General features: G+C 38.4%; 1 protein-coding gene and 1 long non-coding RNA gene across 2 annotated transcripts in view; both read left to right on the top strand.

The window, feature by feature from the left end:
• LOC123982102 overlaps positions 1–13,977 on the top strand; it is a 23,261-nt gene extending 9,284 nt beyond the window's left edge. Inside the window, exons 2-4 of the long non-coding RNA XR_006827902.1 lie at positions 6,084–6,220; positions 13,618–13,696; positions 13,903–13,977. This is a non-coding gene — a long non-coding RNA (uncharacterized LOC123982102). The remainder of the gene's footprint in view (positions 1–6,083; positions 6,221–13,617; positions 13,697–13,902) is intronic.
• Positions 13,978–15,883: 1,906 nt separating this feature from the next.
• unc5da (unc-5 netrin receptor Da) overlaps positions 15,884–19,652 on the top strand; it is a 183,779-nt gene continuing 180,010 nt past the window's right edge. Inside the window, exon 1 of the mRNA XM_046067473.1 lies at positions 15,884–16,302. Within this exon, the coding sequence (XP_045923429.1) occupies positions 16,218–16,302 (85 nt within the window). The 5' untranslated portion in view covers positions 15,884–16,217. The remainder of the gene's footprint in view (positions 16,303–19,652) is intronic.

Below are 19,652 nucleotides of genomic sequence, written 5' to 3'. Positions count from 1 at the left end.
AACATCTCAATAAGGTTAAACAAATCTAAGCAAGGCTAGGCTAATAATCACAATAATCAGGTTATATTTATATAACATGATATTAACCCCATATTAGCATGTCATTATCAAACTGTAACATGATGTACCTGATTTTGGAAACTGCAATTTGAAAAAATAAGCAAATAATTGGGGGTGGGAAGCCAGTGAGGGAATACACCTTTGTTGCAGCATTAGTGAATCTTTCTCCTACTGCCTTTGGCCGCAGGTGCAATATAGAGAAGATTGATGAACCCACTATTACCCTAAATAAATAAGATCCTCACTGGTGAGTGTGGTTGTTCACACATCAGTGTTTAGGTCAAATCAGACTGAGTTATCATAGTTTAAATGACTTGTAAATAGTGTTCATGTCAACACTGAAGTCATGATTACCCCCACGAAACTTTTAATTAAGAGTTTCATAAATAAAACAGGATGGGATCCCTTCCATGATTATGGTGAATCATTCATTATACTGTTAAATGTATTATTTTGCTGTTAGTATTTTAATAGGAATTGTTTATTAATATCTGAAGTTATTTCATTTTTCTACAGTGTGTTTCTGCTTAAGGACTCAGGCTGTGGATTTTTCCATAAAAAATGTACTGGGAATGTGTCTGTCACTCATCTACTGTTAGCAAAATGGTATGGTGAAATCAGAAACAATGTATCACCTGCATCATTCAGGTGCTAATTTGTGGGTCTGTCGCTTTAGACTTTGATGAAGCTTTCATATGTGGAGACGGCCTTTTGTTTTGCATGCTTCCAGTCTGCTAAAAAAACAGTGGCATCATTGTCTTTGTATAACCAGCTGTAGTCAAAAAATAAAAGACTCTTGAGTGATCCACAAGACTCCATGAATCCATGAATTAAACATACAGGTGCTCAGCTGGAAGCAGTGGATCAAAAACCAAATGTGGCTATGTGCAGAAATTTCTGTTAATTACGTTAGCTGGGCAGAAACAGGATAATACAAGGAAAATAAAATAACTCCAAGAATTATCACAGCACCTTATGTCCGGCAAAAAAGGCATCATACTTCTTAATTTTATTCAGTTTACATTTCAATTCCTCCTTTTTAACAAGGAGACACAGAAGAGCTGTGCAGCTCATTATCATTACTGAGGAGACGTGAATACTTTTGGTGTCATCTGTACATTGCCACCTTATGGCCACTGGGGGTCCAACAGGTTGACTAGAAAAAGAGACACATTTCCACAAGCCTGTATAAGGATGTTCTACTTTTCTCTCATTTGTTTCTTAAACATCTTGATGTTAGTCGCTAATTCACAATATCAAATATATGAAAATGTACCTGTACTGCTGATAATATGTGTTGCTTCTGAATTTTGCTTGTTGTGTTTAGTAGAACCACTATGTTATGCTATAGTGTACAGTTTGACTCGTAACCTGCAGATCATGAGTTTATATGTAAGACCAAACCTGTGATAATAGATTTTTGGCCATTTAGGGACAGCACAACAAGCTGTAAACACAACTTTGGCATGATATCACCATATAGAGTTGATTTTAAAATATTTACAAATATTAGCAAACATTTTTCCATTTACATGCCCAGCAGAAACAGAGCAACATTAGCATGTTTTTAGAGTTGTATTTATTTGTCTATTCACTCTCCTTTTAACTCTGTTTTGGACTCCACCAACTCCTGCGGGAACAGGCTTGTTAGCTGCTAGATCCTAAATTTTCACCAGCTAGTCACTGACTTTGTCTGTCTGCTGTTTAGGGTTGTGCGGGTAGCATACAGTGGGGTTATCAGAGCATGCTCAATGAAAACAGCTGCCTGCTGCATTTGGAGACAAGGCTAATAAGAGTCAAGTGAAGTGAAGTCAGTTTTATTTATATAGCCCAATATCACAAATCACAATTTGCCTCAAGGGGCAATCTGTACAGCATACAACAACCCGTGTCCTTCAAATGAGGACCCCCCCCCTCTGGATTGTCTGGACAAGGAATTTAATGTTTCTGTTTCTTTACTGTGGAGGATAGCAACATTACATGTTACATTACAGTCTGATTGCTCTAACTCCAGTGCAGACGAACTAACTGCTACATATTTCCGGTAACAAGGTAACATTACCATAACACAACAGGGCCGTGCAGAGACATTTGGAAGGGCACATGGAACAAGGATTTAAATAGGGCTGTTCTCAAAATATCAATAAAGAAATATATTATGTATCCCTTGCTGATATATACAGATGCTTCTGTAGCGATACATCAGTAAATGCTGTGATGCAGAGGAAATAAGATACCAGATTCAAAAAAGGTGTGGGAAATAATGAGGATGGCAGGGGTAAGAGTGAGACAAACAAATCTGTAGACAGAGGTGTGTGTGTGTCTGTCTGTCTGTCTGTCTGTTGCTTGCTCATGTGTCTACAGTATACAATATTGTGATAATGATTTTATAGATTGCATTGTGACTCTGAGATATATTAGAATTTTTATTCACTATGTCTAATCATAACTTTAAATAGATAGACTAGCATTAATCTTTCACATTAACATTTCAGACCTTTTTGGCCATTTCTTCTTTATTCTTCTCACTTTGATGTCAGGAACAATTTTTACCTTACATTGACACTGACTTTTTATTTGTATTTAGAGTTATTGAGTTTTTATAGTAGTTTAGCTGTTGTCAACACTACTGTTGCTGTTAAAATGTAAATACTGTTCTGAATTAAGTGATCATTTTAAAAAGGGCTGATAGTAGGCTATAAGTCGGAGGAATAAGTATCAGTAAACCTGTTTTACCAATTTTGTTATAATTATTTTTAGGCTTACTGTAATAATCCTAGATCAAGTGAAAAGTTTTTAGTCAAATTACATAAAAAAGACCACACCCCTTGACGCCCATGAATTTGCTACGACATTTTTGGAGCTGTGAGGTCCCGCCCGCTAACGGGTCCGGCCATCATCAAGTGCTGCTGTTCCAATTGCTGAATGACGGAGTGCGTGCTCCCATTCCTTGGAGTTTGTACTCCCAAGCCGAACATGCCAAGTCCGAGCTTTAAAGTATAGAAGTACGAACTTGGCGAACTCTGTATTGAGAAACAGCCAGGGCTAACCTCCTGTTGCTGTGCATTACCAGCACCACTCCACTAGATGGCGCTGTCGCAAAAGAACTACAGTCCTAAAACTGCGGTCCCAGGATTGCGGGGGTCCTGAAACTGCAGCCTCCTGTACTGCAGATACATAATATTGGCTGAATAACTAACGGTGTCAGAACTGGAGGACTCGTCACGGATGAGGTCATCAGGTGAAAGGTCGTCATGTGGGTCATTTTATTTACTGCAAAATTATTATTCATTCAGTTTACTTAATGCTTAATACTTACTTTAATAGTTTGATTGGGCAGGCCTTCACTAAAGGGCCTTTACAAATTTAAAAATAAATAAATTAAGTAGGCTACATTTTATATTGGCAAAAGGGCACTTTGGGCATCAAACGGCAAAAGAGGGTCTCATTTATAAAACTGTGCCCAATTGTCTTTGTAAATCACAATCAACTTGAAATGTGGCGCATGTGAGGGAGCTCCATGACCGACCCTTCAAACGCCCATAGTTGCCTATAAATGGTCAGTGAAATGCCCCTCATTAATATTAATATGTACTGACTGCATGAGGAAAAGGAGGCAAATTCTGATAGAAAAGCTACAAAACGAAATTTAACTCAGTTTGACACTGACATGTTGTTTGGTGGGTAAAAATGCACTTCCACGCAGAGCTTGTGCACCGGAGGAAAGGGGTCACCAGAGCTCCACCCTTTTATAACCGAGCTACAGGAAGGGGCATTCTTCCTGAGTAGTGACGTCACTGGCTGGAGGGGGACACACACATACAAGACTGGATGACCCAGGTACTAATTTGGAGTCCCCCGTTTGAAAAGATAGTTAACCAAATGCATTCCACTTGTGTTTAAACATTTATTTAGGCTACACAAACAGTCCAGTCACTTAACAAGGCTGCTGATGAGTTAAAAGAAATATGACTTGTTTTATGTGACGCACACTGAAAGATTTCTTTAATAAAATAGTGTTATATTTTCCATAATGCATTTTACAGGAAGCACATCACATCCACATGCTGGCGCACAGCAGTTGGCTCAATAAGGCAACAAACATGTGATAACAATATATGAAACTATGCACTCGTATTTGCTCAACTGACACATTGAAAACGGCATCAATTTAAAGGTATTTTGTCCTCCTGTTCACCTTATTTATGAGAATAAATTGCACTGCATGCAAGTATTAATTAAATGATTCCTGATTAAACTGTACAACATATTTGAGGCGTTCTTTTGCAGAAACATATCTCCATTTGTGTTTATTATCCTAAATCTGATTCTTTGTGTGTGTACTGCATATGATCTTAAATGAGCTATAATAATATTATACTATATAATTATATAATATAACTATATTATATATATAATATTTCAATTTAATTTACACAAAAGTAGGCCTAGACTATTCATTTCAAACCGTTTCATTCTTCTGCCGTGTGAGTCGTTGGTTCAGTTTACTTACAGGACCGCACATTCTGCCACTAAAGTTAGTTTTTTATAGATCACAACCTTTGCTTGGGAAGTGGTGTAGGCATGTTTCCAGCCCTGTTTTGTACTTACGCACCATATAAATGAGACCCCAGATGCTCAAGCACCCAGCGCACCCCCTCTGCACGTGTCTGTAACACAACATTTATAGCCTACTGTAATTATCTCTAACCAGACTACAGGCCATAATGCTCAATTCCGATTTTTTTGTTTGACAGTTCATATTATTGCTTAAATGAGGCCCATATCAGACTCCAGTTTGTATTATCCGTGGCCTGAAAGTGACCTGCATGCGCAGAAGAATAACACAAGTCCCACGCAGCACGTTGTGGTACAGAAGTAGCCTAAACAGAGCCACAGAGGTTAGCTTCTACTTGCCAACCCAATTTTCACAAATCTCCCGTATTTCATTGTCCTCTCACGGGTCACGTTCCTCCCGAATTATGACAAGTGTTCACAACTTTTTTATTCTTTTCATTACGGTTTCTTGCGCTGTACAACGCAACTGCCCAACTTACTGACGTTACACTTCCTCTCTCTCTTTCTCTCTCTGTCTTGCTCTACTGCGTCAGCTCCGACAAGAGGAGATCTCGCGGTCCTCTGGATTTCAGGTGTAAGAAAGGGAATTTGTGGGCAGATGATAGGTAGAGTAGGAAGAGAGACACATGTCTAATAATGGCCTTTGTGGAGCTCTTTCATTCATAGCGGCTCCCTCTACTGGAGAATTCTTGAGTGACATCAAAGTCGCTTCAATTCCGACCTGCGTGTCCAGACTCAGGTCGCATTTAAAAAGATCCGATTTCAATTACAATTGGTAGCGCTCAGGGGAACTGTAAAGTTTGTGTATTCGTCACTACGAGTGACACCTTTTATATTACACATTTTTTTCCCATTATTGACATAAAAATATTGGTTAGTGCATCTTTAAATAAAAACAATAATGCATCATAGAGGCTTCATTATTGTCTGGCATACATTAGTATTGTGACAGTGTGTGGGGTTCATTCATACTGAACTAAAAGTAATAGTAGCTTGAGTAGTAGTCCACTGGCTGAGAAATAATGGCTTTATGGAGGTGGAGGCAGATATGGATTTTCAAATTGGATAGAAACATGGGGTCGGAGGGCAACTGGCAAGTGGATAATTGGCAAGCACATGTAGATCCGAGTGATGTCAGAGCTGACCTGCACATCACTACTGTGCTGATAGACTATTTTCCATTCAGTCTTAAATTGCTACCTACATCTCTGCATTACCAAAAACTTCTTTCTCACACTTATCACCCACTGTCGTTGATAGCCAACACAACCATTACTTCATATCACAACGTGTGTTCAGAAACAAATGTCTTTACATTTATCTCTCCAGGGAGGCTTTCTGTTAACCCCTGGAGTTCTTGGCAAGATCGGCTTCTCTCTTGTTTTACACCGACACCTGTGTTTACCCCTGTATGTTTTCACTCAGTTCTTTGCCCTTGTTTTAAGAGAGAACGGCTGACTGATTGGGGAGGACAGATGACTATTCAAGTTTGGGCTGGAGCCAATCCCAATCCCTCTTCTGGTTTTCCCACTCAAGGTCAATAGCGGAAGGAGGGTAAAGGGTGTCATTCCGTCTCCCGGAGGTACAAATCACAGTGGTAGACAAGCAAAACACCTGAGCTGTCGAGCACTGATTTAAGACCTTGCAATGCACTTGCCTTACTTTTTCACAACTTTTATTCAGGAGCAATTGTTACATATTATTGATATGCATACAGCACAGATTATATATTAACATACATGACAAGATTACAATGACAAGACACTTATGATGTGCCTCTTTTGTTTGGCATCAAAAGCAAAGTTGAAGGAGCAGAGAAAAGACATACACATGCGTCATCCATGATTGAGTCAACTCTCGCTCTTCATACCAATTGATTGCAGGATGACACAAAACATGTCAATCGTGTGCAATCCAATTTCAGGAGGAAAATATATGTTTCTTTGATCATATGGAAATAAATGTAATGTTTGAAAGAACAGCAAACGTTCTTTTTGATAAAGAAAGTGGTTTTCTTTGCATATTCACTGTCAACATTTCTTTAAAAAATCTTAAAATTTAAAAACACAGAAAGTTCTTGCTGTTTCACATGATAATCAACTCATCTCCACACAATTTGTGTTTTGTTTTGAAATGAGAGGAAATTGGTTAAGAAGGAAAAACAGATAATTGGTCTCAGAGGATGGGATACATGAACTGAACTCTGTTCTGAGATATCTTCATGTTGTTTTAAGATGTACATGCCAGTGGCGCAGTTGGCAGTGAGCCCAGTTTGATATATCTTTTTTTTCCACACACAGTTTACTTTTATAACACTTCTACTAACAAACTCACAACTACCCAAAAATGTCAAGAAGTACATCATAAAAAGTCTAACATTTAGTAGATATATAGTTTTTCTTCCTCCCTGTTCTTTGTCGAAATGACAAAATTAATTTATTTATGGCTTATTTGAGTACATGGAGTGCATGGATACATACTATTTTAATCTAAGTTCTACTTGTTTTCATTGTGACAAGCAAGGACACACACGTACAGTGTGAGAATTTCTTTAAGGCAGTTTGTATCTGTCAGTTATTGCATTTTATGCTTGACTTGCAATATTAACCACATCTTTGAGCATGTTCTAGAATAGGCTTTGGCACACGATGCATATGTTCATTTCTAGTGAACTTTCTTCTTCTGGTTCCTCAGAAAATAGCGCACTCGACTGACAGAATCTAAAACAGAATCTTAGCTAAATTGCACGATCACTGATTGGCAGTTGCTCTAACCCTCAGGACGATGTTGCACCAATCACCAAAGACAGTTTGTCTTCACCTTTGCATGAATGTCAGAAGCTTCAGGGCAAGATTACTAGAGAGTCTGTGGGGGAATCCAGTTAGTCAATTTTGACATTTGATTTCCATAAAACACAAGAAGTGGTATATCTGTGCAGACCAATTTTTTCCAACCAGATTTTGGTGTAAGTAACATAATTGCTGGGTGAAAGGTGTTTTTATATCTTTATATTTTTTATTTCTATTTTTTAGTAAGAATGCATAATGTATAAAAGTGGCTTGCTACCCTCATACCATGAGATGATATACATTTGCCAAGTATCAGAGATTAGAAAAGCAAGGAAGCTATCCCTTCAATATCTGTATTAGAACTTTGTAGGCAGTGATTGCAAAACAATGAGTAAAACTGCTGAATGGCGATTCTGGATTTACATATGATTTCTGAATCAAAGTGATGAAGTAACTTGATGGGTTACTGTATCTAATTTGCTGGATTAACCAAAAATAGGCATCCCTGTCTATGAATTGCATTTCATAAAAAAATACAATAATAACCACAAATTATATTTTTATGCTTTGGCAACATTGCTGCCCATGTCTGCTGAGATCAGCTCTAGATGTAGCGTTATTTTCTCTCAGGTACGTAATTAAATATCAGACATCAGTTTACCTTGTATTAGTAATAACATGTAAAGCGTGACGTGACGGTGGGGGACAGACTGTGATTCTTACTGCTGAATCATCAATAGCTGCAAGCATGTAGGCCTGGGGTTGACTGTGAAAGTTTCAGGCATGTTTGTCTCATTATAATAATAATAATTATTATTATCATATGCAGCCATTTTGCTACATTTATGCTTCACACAACAGCTGCGCTGTGTTTGCGACCTGACCTTTCTTTTCTCCATGAGAGGGAAGTGAGTTGCGTGGCGCTGCGGGGAGCCCCCAGCTGCAGTAGTGCATGGATCATGCGTAATATTCATCCCACCAGAGGGAAAGATCACCAACCGCTCACAGCGTGTCGGTTATACTAGCGACACAACCTGTTCCGGAGAGGGAGTGGGGCAGACCAGGGACAGGAGATCGCGGAGCGACAGGCTAGCTGCGGACGGTCAAGTGATAGTTCCCTCTGACTGGATGAAGTGTGACGCTCCTCATGATCCATGATGAGAAATATAGAGATCAATGTCAATAAAGCAAATATCACAAATCATGCTATTAGGGGAGCTGATGTCTTATTAAAAGGAGTTAAGCTCCCCCTGGCCTAGTTCACACCCTGTTTGAGAGCATGCCCCACGGGTCTGGTTCTTTGGTTTTGAATAGTGATGATGATGTTACATGATTGTCCGGTGTCTAAACAATACCAACACTGCGTTTAAAAATGTTGTTTTTTTAGAAGGATTTTTCCTTTAATTAGTATACTTTAAAATGGATTTTCAACTTATGGATTAAGTAGTTAGTGCAAATATAGCTTTCATGGACACAGTAGCCACACAGTAACAGTAGCTTTTTTTAGTTTTTCATACTTCATTCATCATGAATGTGATAACATACTGAGTCAATCAGTTCAGAGATGTGAGACTATTTGTAAATAAGAGAAAGCCTATATATACTCACATATACCAGTGCATGAATTCCCACAGTCAACACTGAGCCAAAGGTGGAGGATGAGCTGGGGGGAGAGAAAGACCTTCAGGCTGACTTTATCCCTCTTTGTCCTTATGTGTAGAGAATCCCCAAGTATCAACAACAAAAACTGTTGCCTGAGAGCATGTCCCAAGGGTCTGATTAGCTCCATGGACCCCCGGCCCTGTCACTGGGATGGCTCTCTAAGGCCTGAGCTCGAGGGCAATGGCTCTTTGTGTTGTACCAAGTGTGTCCTGATTCCATTACCACACACGACAACACAGATAGAAATTCATGCACATACAATGCATGTTTCTGCTTCCTGGTGCGCATGCAGCTCAGACCTTGAAACTGACAAATGCCTAGATACTCATTTATACTTAAAGAGGAACGGGGTACGCTATCACCTCAAGGTCCAAGCAGACTGATTTGAGAGGCAAACACAATGCAAGAATGTATACATTTTTTTATTTAAATCATTTTATTCAGAGGTTAACAAAAAGTAGCTGGCATTCTTCAGGTTTGAACAGAGAAGGATGAAACTATATATGGACACACCTCACTTTGTTTGATGATTTAACCATGGCCAACATATATAACCAGATATTAGAAACAAGGCAGAATGATGATGTGCAAGCTTGAAGTAAATACATATAATTATTATCCTACAAAAAGGCCAAATAAGTGGGAAGGAAAGTGGGAGGGGTTGTTTCGAGTGCCCCTGGTAAAGTCATATTTTCCCACAGATAATGTTAATGTGACTGACAGTTGGAGCGATTAGATGGACATTACCGAACTTAAAATTCTGTTATTTGCACAGCTAGCTGCAGGTGGAAGGTAGAGATTACAATTTTGGGAAAACTTATAGTACAGTGAGAACTTACAATCAGTAGCTTGAATTAATTTATGGGATAATTTTGGATGCAATCTGCAACTATGGCACTTTTTTTTGTTCTCAAATTAAACAACGAGTGCACTTGTATACTACTACTACTTTATACTATCCTACATTGGGAGCACTCAGTTGGTGGCTTGACAATCAGTGTGTGTATATATATATATATATATATATATATATATACATATATATATATAGTGAGCTTTAGCTTTACATCGCAGACTATGATGCAGATGTATGCCCATCTTAAATAAGTGATTCTTTTGTTAAGTCGTGAATGTTGTATAATCTCCATTAGTGTTACTAGACTGAACCAGTTTGCACTCAGAGCTTATTTACCACATGAGAAAAAAAAACCTGCTTAACAGTAAAACCTCCCACACAATGCCTCTGCGTAATCTATTATTTTGTTCAACTCATTTTGCCCGAAGGCCGGCAGAACACTGCAGAGAGAAGCAAGGACATGTTGGTTAAATGTTTCTCTCACATCTTCAGCATAATCACTTTGTGTTTATAAGGACACAGCGGTCACATATCACCTGCTGTGCTCTATGTGTGTTTGCTGCCTCATCAAAATAGGACTGGTCTCTCTCCCTCCTGTACTCACCCTTTAGCATAAACAGAAATGTCAGAGCTGTTTTATTGTTACAGAATATTTACACTAGCTGTGGTAATACCTGCTTGAAGAAAATAGTACCTGTCATAACATCTTTTATCTCTGAGTTAAAGTGGTGCTTTGCTTAAATTTAAGGAATTTATCGAGTTTAATAGCTAAACTGTTACTTGCTTGGTATTGTCTTCTTCCTTTTGAGGTTTTGTGCTCAACAGGACTGTAAAGAGAACCTTTGTGCTCTGCAGACCTGACCAAGCTAGTGCCAGGTTCGGCTAGATAGGTGGATGGTGGAAATCAGATTAGAAAATGTACTTCACGGTCTTTGTCACTGTCAATGAAACATTTCTGGAGATTAATCAAAAGTTATTCTGGAAAAAGTGCTAGCAGACAGCAGCAGTGTTTAATTTTTAGAAGTACACATTAGTGCAACTTCTCCTCAACACACAGTCCCACAGCATTTGGCAAACATCCAACTGTTTGACCATCATAACAGAAACTGTTCACAATACCTGCTGCCACCTAAACTCTAGTCTAGGCAACATGTGGCAGGTAGACAAACAGAGCACAGCCTTTGTCACCTTAAGAGGACTTAAGCAGTTCTTGTAGAAAGAGTAATGAATATTCCCTGTGGTTATTGTGGGGATCAGTGTCTCCAGTCAGTTTTTAAAGAAATGTGAGTGCAGCCTCAAGAATCCACCACAGATTTCAGGTGTTGTATAACCATATTTGGGACATGTATTCACATTTATGGTGTCATATACATGTATTGGTTCTGCACCTCCTACACCAGAACATGATTTAACTGTCAGGAGAAGCTGTTGTCGACTCTCCTTTCCATTATATGACTGCCATTACGCCCAGGTGGGAGGTGCATTGCTTTTACAAGCAATGAAAATACTTGATTTTATTGACCAGCTCCCTACCACATCTACTATTAATGTATGCGTCCTTTCACAACTACTCTGGAGGTCGTCATCCCTTGCCTCTGATCACGAAATTACCACTGGTTGTTCACGCCCAAACGAGCTTGTACCCTGAGTCCTGTGTGTGCGCCTTGATACAAGGAGATCAGGGCCCTTATCTAATCTTGAATAGATTATTGCACATTTACTTCTCCCAACCAAAAGCTCAAGCTCATCTGCAGTTAAGTCAGGAGGCCCACGGCAAGATTTTTAACAAAAACCTAGAAGAGGTATCATAAAATGTTTTAGTTATGCTGTCTTGACGTCCTATTGATATCCAAAATTGTGATAATTACTTGCATGTTTGTAACATGTTGGTGTATCTTGATAGGTATTGTACAGTATGTGTTCTATGGAATTAGCATCCACAATGCGCCTTTTTCCTGTGGCTTTTAATACAGTATATGAAATACTTATTGTGGCTTGTATTAAAAAAAGTTAAATAGAACATGGTGTAGGAGTTATTCAGCACAAACTTAGAACATGACATTAAAAATTTCCTTAGGGTATGCTCTCTATGAGTTATTTGTTCAATAAATAATGCTGTGCTTTTGTCTAAGCTCTTCCATTATTGATTACAGTAACTGATATATGAATAGTGAGAACTATACTATTAAATTAGATAGAAAAATAAACCTAATACATTGATTTTATTTCTTGTCTTTTGTAACATAATTGCACATTTTGGCTATGCACGTCCTTATAGGTCCTAAACAACAAAGAACAATGGTGAATTGAAAAGTGAAGGCTATTATTTCAGTATCAGCACACACGTTGTATATTGAATACACAATTTTGCTGAGCCCCGGGAATATTGGACTTGTGGGCTTACGACAGGGGAATTGCTGGTTCAAAACTCCGGGTTAGCGGTAAGGGAGGTCGATGAGTAACTGTCTATCATCTCTTAACTACATTTCAAGTGATGCACTCAAGGTACCTTGTGGAATTTCCATATACATTTGCATTCAACATTACTCACCAAAACACGAGATATCCTTAAGCCCTAAAAAACCTGTGGAATTCATTTTTATACCTCATAAAAGATTTTCAAAGCAGCAGCCTTCTTCTCTTCCTGTTATATTGACATACACTTACCTTTTACAGCACATTACCACCAGCAGCTACTACCCTTTTTAGTCAGCAAAAAATGTGTATCACATCATCTTCTTGCTCATACACATACAGTACAGTTCAGCACAGTATGTGTCCATGCCAGTTCAAGCGCCAAACAACAACATACAGCCCTAGCGAATCTGTGACTTTTTTCTTTGTACTTCTAGTGCCAAGGTTTTCTAAATTCTCACTTTCTGCAGCATCGGCACATGGCAAATAAACTATGGTTAAAGGGAAGTGTGACATTTAGGAAAATACACGTATTCATTGTCTTGCTGAGGGTTAAATGAGAAGATCAATACCACTCTCATATCTGTACACTAAAGGTCAAGCTGCCGTCTGGCACATAACCCCAAGTAAAACAGCAAACTGTCATTCTTACTTGTTTTTGTGTGGATTATATTAATGAAATGTAATTTGCTAATTATCATGTTTTGGAGGTGTTGGTTGCCAAACACTCAACAACGTACTGTGAAAGATTTTCTTTCTGTAAAAGAAAAGAATGAAACTGGCACCACTCAAGTCTGACTATGTGTCTCACTATGATTGCGAAGCATGACGCATGTCCACTCAGACAAAACATTGCATATTAAAAACAACAGCACTGTCATAGGCACGGCTCTTTTGCAAGACAGATTCATTTGACTGAGTAAATAAGTGACATTCACTGTTCCTCAATGAAGGCCCTGCAAAGTTGTGAGAGGACTGTAAATGACAAACATACACAAACGGGCAATACACAGTGAGAAAAATGAAAGGAGCTCCATGATACACACCAAATTCAATATACAGAAGACAACATGGTGGATTATTCATGCTTGTCATTCATTGCTGCTGTGAGTCGATGCTGCTGCAGCTTGGTGGCGATGAACTATTTGCCTTGTTCTTTTAAATGCTTTATGTGGTAAAAGCAAGAAACTGCTTGCTTTGTACAATTCAGAGAATTTCGATGCAAACACTCACACACTCTGTGTGTCCCACCAGCAGATGAATGAAGCAAAACAATCTAGGCAGCAACACATACTGTGATGTCTCTTGGCTCATGGAACACTGTTGGGATGCATCTGTAAGTAAACATGTCTGTGTATTTACAATAACATGTATTTGCAGGATATTTCCTTGCATCTTATGTATTTATTAGAACCGGCAAGCCTGCTTACTCCCTCGCTCTTGTCAAACAAGCGTTTTAAAGATATTTTTCTGCACATACATGTTTTACTGAATTTGAACAACTGTACAATATTATAAATAACAATATATTTTGTGTTGTAGGTACCCTGGATGGAGCAAATACATGTTTACATTTTTATCTCCACTGAAAAGGTTATTTATTTATTTATTTTGTAAACTTATTTATTGTTTTGGATTGCATTGAACCTTATCTGAAGAGGAACTGCCCTGTTCCATAGCCAAATTTTTTTGTCCTATGGGTTGATTATATACAAGAGCTGCCGTTTTAGCAGTCCCACATTAATGACCCACAACATTGTTTCCCACAGTAGATCACTGAACATTTGCCATTTCCCATGAGCATTTCAGGGACATTATAGCACAGTGTGAGGCACTATAGAGCTGCCCAGGGGCATTTAGTTGCACTTATTTCATTGTCAATCAACAGCCCATGCTTCTTACCACAAACACACACATTAAAGACAAGTTACTAATGTTTTTCTGCTCTCTCAAATCCTGCGTAATCAGTCAGGATTAGAGTTTACAGTGCACTAGCAAGTAAATGTGTTATTTTAATGTTTTATAAATAAGAAAACAGACATATTCAGTCAACAAAAGAAGATAATTTGCAGTGTCTTTCCATTGCTCATGGTCTGTCAGGTAGCTCAATAGCCTTAAGGGTGTCCCAAATATTTAATGCACAGTTTATGGCTCCCTTTAGAAATATTATCAAGTAGTTAACCTTGCGTCGCGGTCTGACCCCTGGCAAGAACTCTGGGAAATGAACCACTGAATTTCTGTTCAATAGGGTAATTATGTCAGAGAAGGTTAAACTGCAGTGATTTCTGAAGGAAATATATTCATCTGACACCTACAAGGTAACTTATAAACAACAAAATGTTCTTTCAAAACACATGACCAGTTTATAAGATATAAGGCTACCCGACCATAGCGTATATGCAGTGGTGGCAATTCTAAGACACTTTACTTGAGCATTTTAATTTTATTAATTTTATCTTTATACATCTACTGTACTACATTTATTTGATAGCTGTAGGTACTTTACAAATTCTAATTTAAAAACCTGATTTTACGATGAGTATTTAAAATAGGATGCATTGTTTTAAAGTAAATTGAAGAATCCAGTGGTGTGAAAAAAGCTAGAATCAGGTTCACCTCAGCCAACTATCACATTTAAAGGCTATTTCATGTTAATGTCAAATACTACAATATATAACAATACGATGCTGTCAGACAATGTAATTTGCCTGCATAGTAAGTACATTTACTTAAAATCATTTTGCTGATTTTATATTCAAGGCTTTTACTTTTAATAGAGTAATGCTATTTATTTTATTTATGTGTTATTTTAGTAAAGGATTTGGATACTTATTCCACCTCTGCCTATCAGTACATAGATAAGAGGCTGATTATATGCTTCAGCAAAAATAATCCAAAATTCAGTTTAATACAATAATAATACAGTTTAATACAATAATAATACAGTTTAATACAATAATAATACAACACAAGTATTGATGAATTAATGGATGCATACTTTAAATACGTTAAGTACATAATGCTGATTATACTTCTGTAGTTTTTAGCTACTTGTAATTGTATGTGTAGCCTATTGCTACTTAAGCAAATGATCTAAACTCCTCTTCTGCCACTGCTTTATATTCCTTTAGGAAAAAAATGTAAGGCTGACTGATCACTCAAATATGAACAATTAGATGAATGAAATCATCAGGGGAAAACAGCCTAATTTAACTCAGCTACTGCCTTTCTAATTGGCAATTGGACACCAATCAGAGGCCATATGCTCATAGGCTGAAGATAGGCATTAATTAGTAAAAACCTAATTTTTCAGACAACGCCACAGGCAAGAGCTCCAAGGCAATGGTGTCGACTTCAATGACCACATTGGTGACCAGAAAGGCTGCTTGAGATGTAGCTGAAAATAAAAAAAAAGGGAGAGTGTGATAATTGAAAGACGTTTTCTTTCTGGTCATTACAGGCGCGCGCATATAAACACCGGTACGCACGTGCGCATTTCTCAACAGGTTCACAGAGGTTTGGATAAGAGCTGTCTCAGTCTCTCTCTTTCTCTCTTCCTCACTCGCCCTCCAAAAACCCGAAAGCTGTTGGCTCGCGCGCGCTCTGTAATTATTCCACTCTCGCGCAGAAGAGTGCAGACTGCTGAAAGCTCCGCACCACTTTCCATTTCTTCCCACCGCACTGCGATTCCGCGAGGTGGCGGGTCTACTGGCGGACACTAACTAGCCCAACACCTGGAAAGAGCGTTCGCGAGGGCACGGAAACGTGTTTAGAGGTGCCTCGAGCAGACAACAAATGTTCGAGACCCACGGCCACTGCCCCCAGACCCGACGGGGAGGGAGACAAGCAGAGCAGTGATGGGACAGTTTTCGGGAGGATGCTACTTGAGTTTTGGCATCCTCGTGCTTCTCGGTTCGCAAGTCCCGTCCACATTAGCTAGAGGTAAGCACAGCACGGACACACTCTTTGATGAGCTGAAGGTTTTTTACCCCACAGGGGGTCTCAGTGGTCTAGAATAAACTCGAGTAATAAAGATGTGTGTGATTCGACAGACTGTTTGTGGCTCTGGTTTTAGTTGTGTTTGGGTTCTGAAAAGTAATATTCCAACCGGTGTTAACAGTTTGCGTGTGCGTGCGACCATAACAAAAAATAAAGTGAGACATGTTCAGCTTGCATTTCAATTATGATTGTATTTGTAATGTGACACGCGCTGGCTAAGCAGTGTTTAAGTAATGGTGATTGGTGTTTTTAAAAGGCTCAAACTGAGTCGAGTTTCGTTTAACGCACTATAATTAAGCTAAGTGGGAAATCAAAATCAGTTTGGCGAGCAGTTTTGTTCAGAGCAGAACTGCACCATTATGTAAAATTGTTCGCCCTATTGAACTGTAATGGAAAGGGAGATCATATTACTCGATATCGTGACCATGGCCAACTGAGCAAGTAGACAAATGTTTGACAAATCATTTTGCTCATAGTTTGATTTTTTCTTTTCTTTTTTTGAGCTTTCTTTCCTTCTATTTTTATTTTTTATTAATTTTGCGGCTAAAGCCACCCCATGTGGACAATTACAAGGGGATTTTATTAACCACGTGAATTAGTTTATTTACAAGTTGTACTGCTGAAAAAACATTAGTCGTTAGCCTGCCTGTATGTTCTATTTTGCTCACTTATTTAGCTCAAAATATTGTTTCACTAAATACAGTGTACTCCCAAGGTTGGTTGTATAGAGTTGATTCAGGGGGATGTGTTGGCTTCTGTAACATCAGATTTTGGTTGCTTTCATTGCTGTGAATGCTTTTTATTTTAAGTTCTCAAGCATGTGCAGAAATGTGGTATTTTAATAGTGAAAGGCTAGTTGATCCACTGGGTGTACAAGATGGGTTGTCCTATGGAGAATACTGCCAGGTTTATCAAAAGGTAAATGTACTGTAAAATCCCAGTGCCTTTAGTGATAATGCACACATTTGTGTTTATCCGATAACAGTTTGTGATTTAAGCCTGAGAGAAGACTGACGTGTTAAACATTGTCCAAAAATGTTTCCATGCAGTCAGAGGATCATGAAATAATTTTTCCTATGGTGAATCTGTCTTGACCTATTGACATCCATTTAGCTCACAAGACACTGCAACAAAGACACATTTGCAAGTCAATTAGTTAACTAGCCCCAAGGTTTTCATTTTTGCATCCCAAGTTTTGAAATTAGCTTCAACTTAGAAATTTGCATAGCATAAATATTAGATTAAGCATATGTATCTTCAGGGTAACTTTGCATGTACGGATCAGGAGGGCTTTTGTCTTTCTTTTAAAGTTAGTCTGAAAGGCATTGAGTTTAACCTTTCAAAACAGGCTGGACATTGTATTTATATGACCAGCTTTTCCACAGCGGATACATTTCCATGTCAAATGTTGCATGCTATACGAAAGGTGTGACCTCAGCTTGGTAGAAAAAACAGTGTTGTGAGTGTATGACAGTAAAATGGCTGTGCGTGGAAAATGTGGTTTTCCTAAGCAACATAGTTATATGTTGTTATACATCTGCTAGATTTTAAAGTGGTATCTGTGTTTGCGATGGCCCTCTGCCAGGCTTTAAAATAAATATTTATGTTGTGCAATAATATGGATGTCAACAGTCAAATACTTTATGCAGATATTATATGAGTTGAAATGGAAAAGGCAGACTCTACAAGAAACTGAATAAATAATGCAGGCAAGGCTAAGTTATGAAGCATGGTTGAAATAAAAATTCTGTTCTTTAGCCATGCACATGTATAGACTCCCTACAGTCAGTAATATATTTCTCAATTAGAAGCCTGGTTATAATTCAGTAATCAGAATTCATTCTTTATGTCTCACAAGGATGGGTCCCCATCACACGCCTGCTAGCATACAATTTAAAGCTTAGCACACTCAGAGAACACGGTGTGACGATAACAAACTTACCACAAAGGAGAAACCTAGAATCAGTGCTTACAGGTGGATTCAGGGCTTCTCGGGCTGATGAAATTTTGAGCAGCAGCAATGAACATAGCAGAGGTATTTGCAGAGTGATTAGTGAAGCAGCAAAGTTGGCAGTGAAAGGGTGATCCAGTGCACCACAGTCTGGATATGTTTATATGTAAGTAGAGTGAGTCACACATGAGTCATCTGTGTGAACAACTGGGGGTTTGCATGCTCTCCTCTTCCTCACGAGTGTAAATTAATTTCTTTGAAGATCATTCATTTTGAGCTATTATTGATTTCGGAAAACGCTCGATTGTCTCATTATTTTAACTGAAACCAAAACTCAAAACAATTTGACACATATATGAATTAGTTCTATGGAAAATAAAGATTCTGCACAAAAACATGTATGGTCCTAATGACTGCAAAGTTATAATATATAAGTTATATATATTTTCTCGATTAGTCGTTTGGTATATAAAATATGAGAATTTTGAAAAATGGCCATCACAATTTCCTAAAGCCCAAGGGGATGATATTAAATTGCTTGTCTTGCCTTCACAATTGAAAAGGCATTTTCTATGGGACATATTGAACAACCTCCAAAAACCTGAAGAGTAGTCCTGAGCAGAGTAGTCTCACGTATCCAAGGCAATCTCTAAAGCTATTTTAGCAGTCAAATAACCGAGACAGACTGAGCGCGTCCCTGTACTTCGTGAGTGTCCCGTGCCTGGTGCGAAATATGAGAAGATGACTATATAAGGATATCCAGAAACCTAGTATTCTACACCATAGTGAGCTTTTTGCTCGCATGGATTACTTTAATATAGATTTACCTCATTATTCAAAACTTGTTATGATGATGAAACTTGTTATATACAGTGGGGGAAATAAGTATTTGACCCCTTGCTGATTTTGCAGGTTTGCCCACTTACAAAGAATGCAACGATCTACAATTTTAATCATATGTACATTCTAACAGTGAAAGACAGAATCCCAAAGAAAATTCCAGAAAATCACATCATATGAATTTATTAAAATTGATAACCATCTGATGAGGAAAAACAAGTATTTGACCCCCTGGACAAACAGCATGTTAATATTTTGTAGAAAAGCCATTATTGGCCAGCACAGATGTCAAACGGTTTTTATAGTTGGTGACAAGGTTTGTGCACATTTCGGCAGGGATGTTGGCCCACTCCTCCCTGCAGACAGCCTCCAAATCATTCAGGTTCCGAGGTTGTCGCCTGGCAACTCGAATTTTAAGCTCCCTCCAAAGATTTTCAATTGGATTCAGGTCTGGAGACTGGCTAGGCCACTCCAGAACCTTGATGTGCTTCTTCTTCAGCCA

The sequence above is a fragment of the Micropterus dolomieu genome, linkage group LG13 (assembly GCF_021292245.1).
Source record: "Micropterus dolomieu isolate WLL.071019.BEF.003 ecotype Adirondacks linkage group LG13, ASM2129224v1, whole genome shotgun sequence".
Lineage (NCBI taxonomy): Eukaryota > Metazoa > Chordata > Actinopteri > Centrarchiformes > Centrarchidae > Micropterus > Micropterus dolomieu.
Note: the sequence above shows the minus strand (reverse complement) of the source record. Positions and strands in the feature narration are given on the sequence as shown.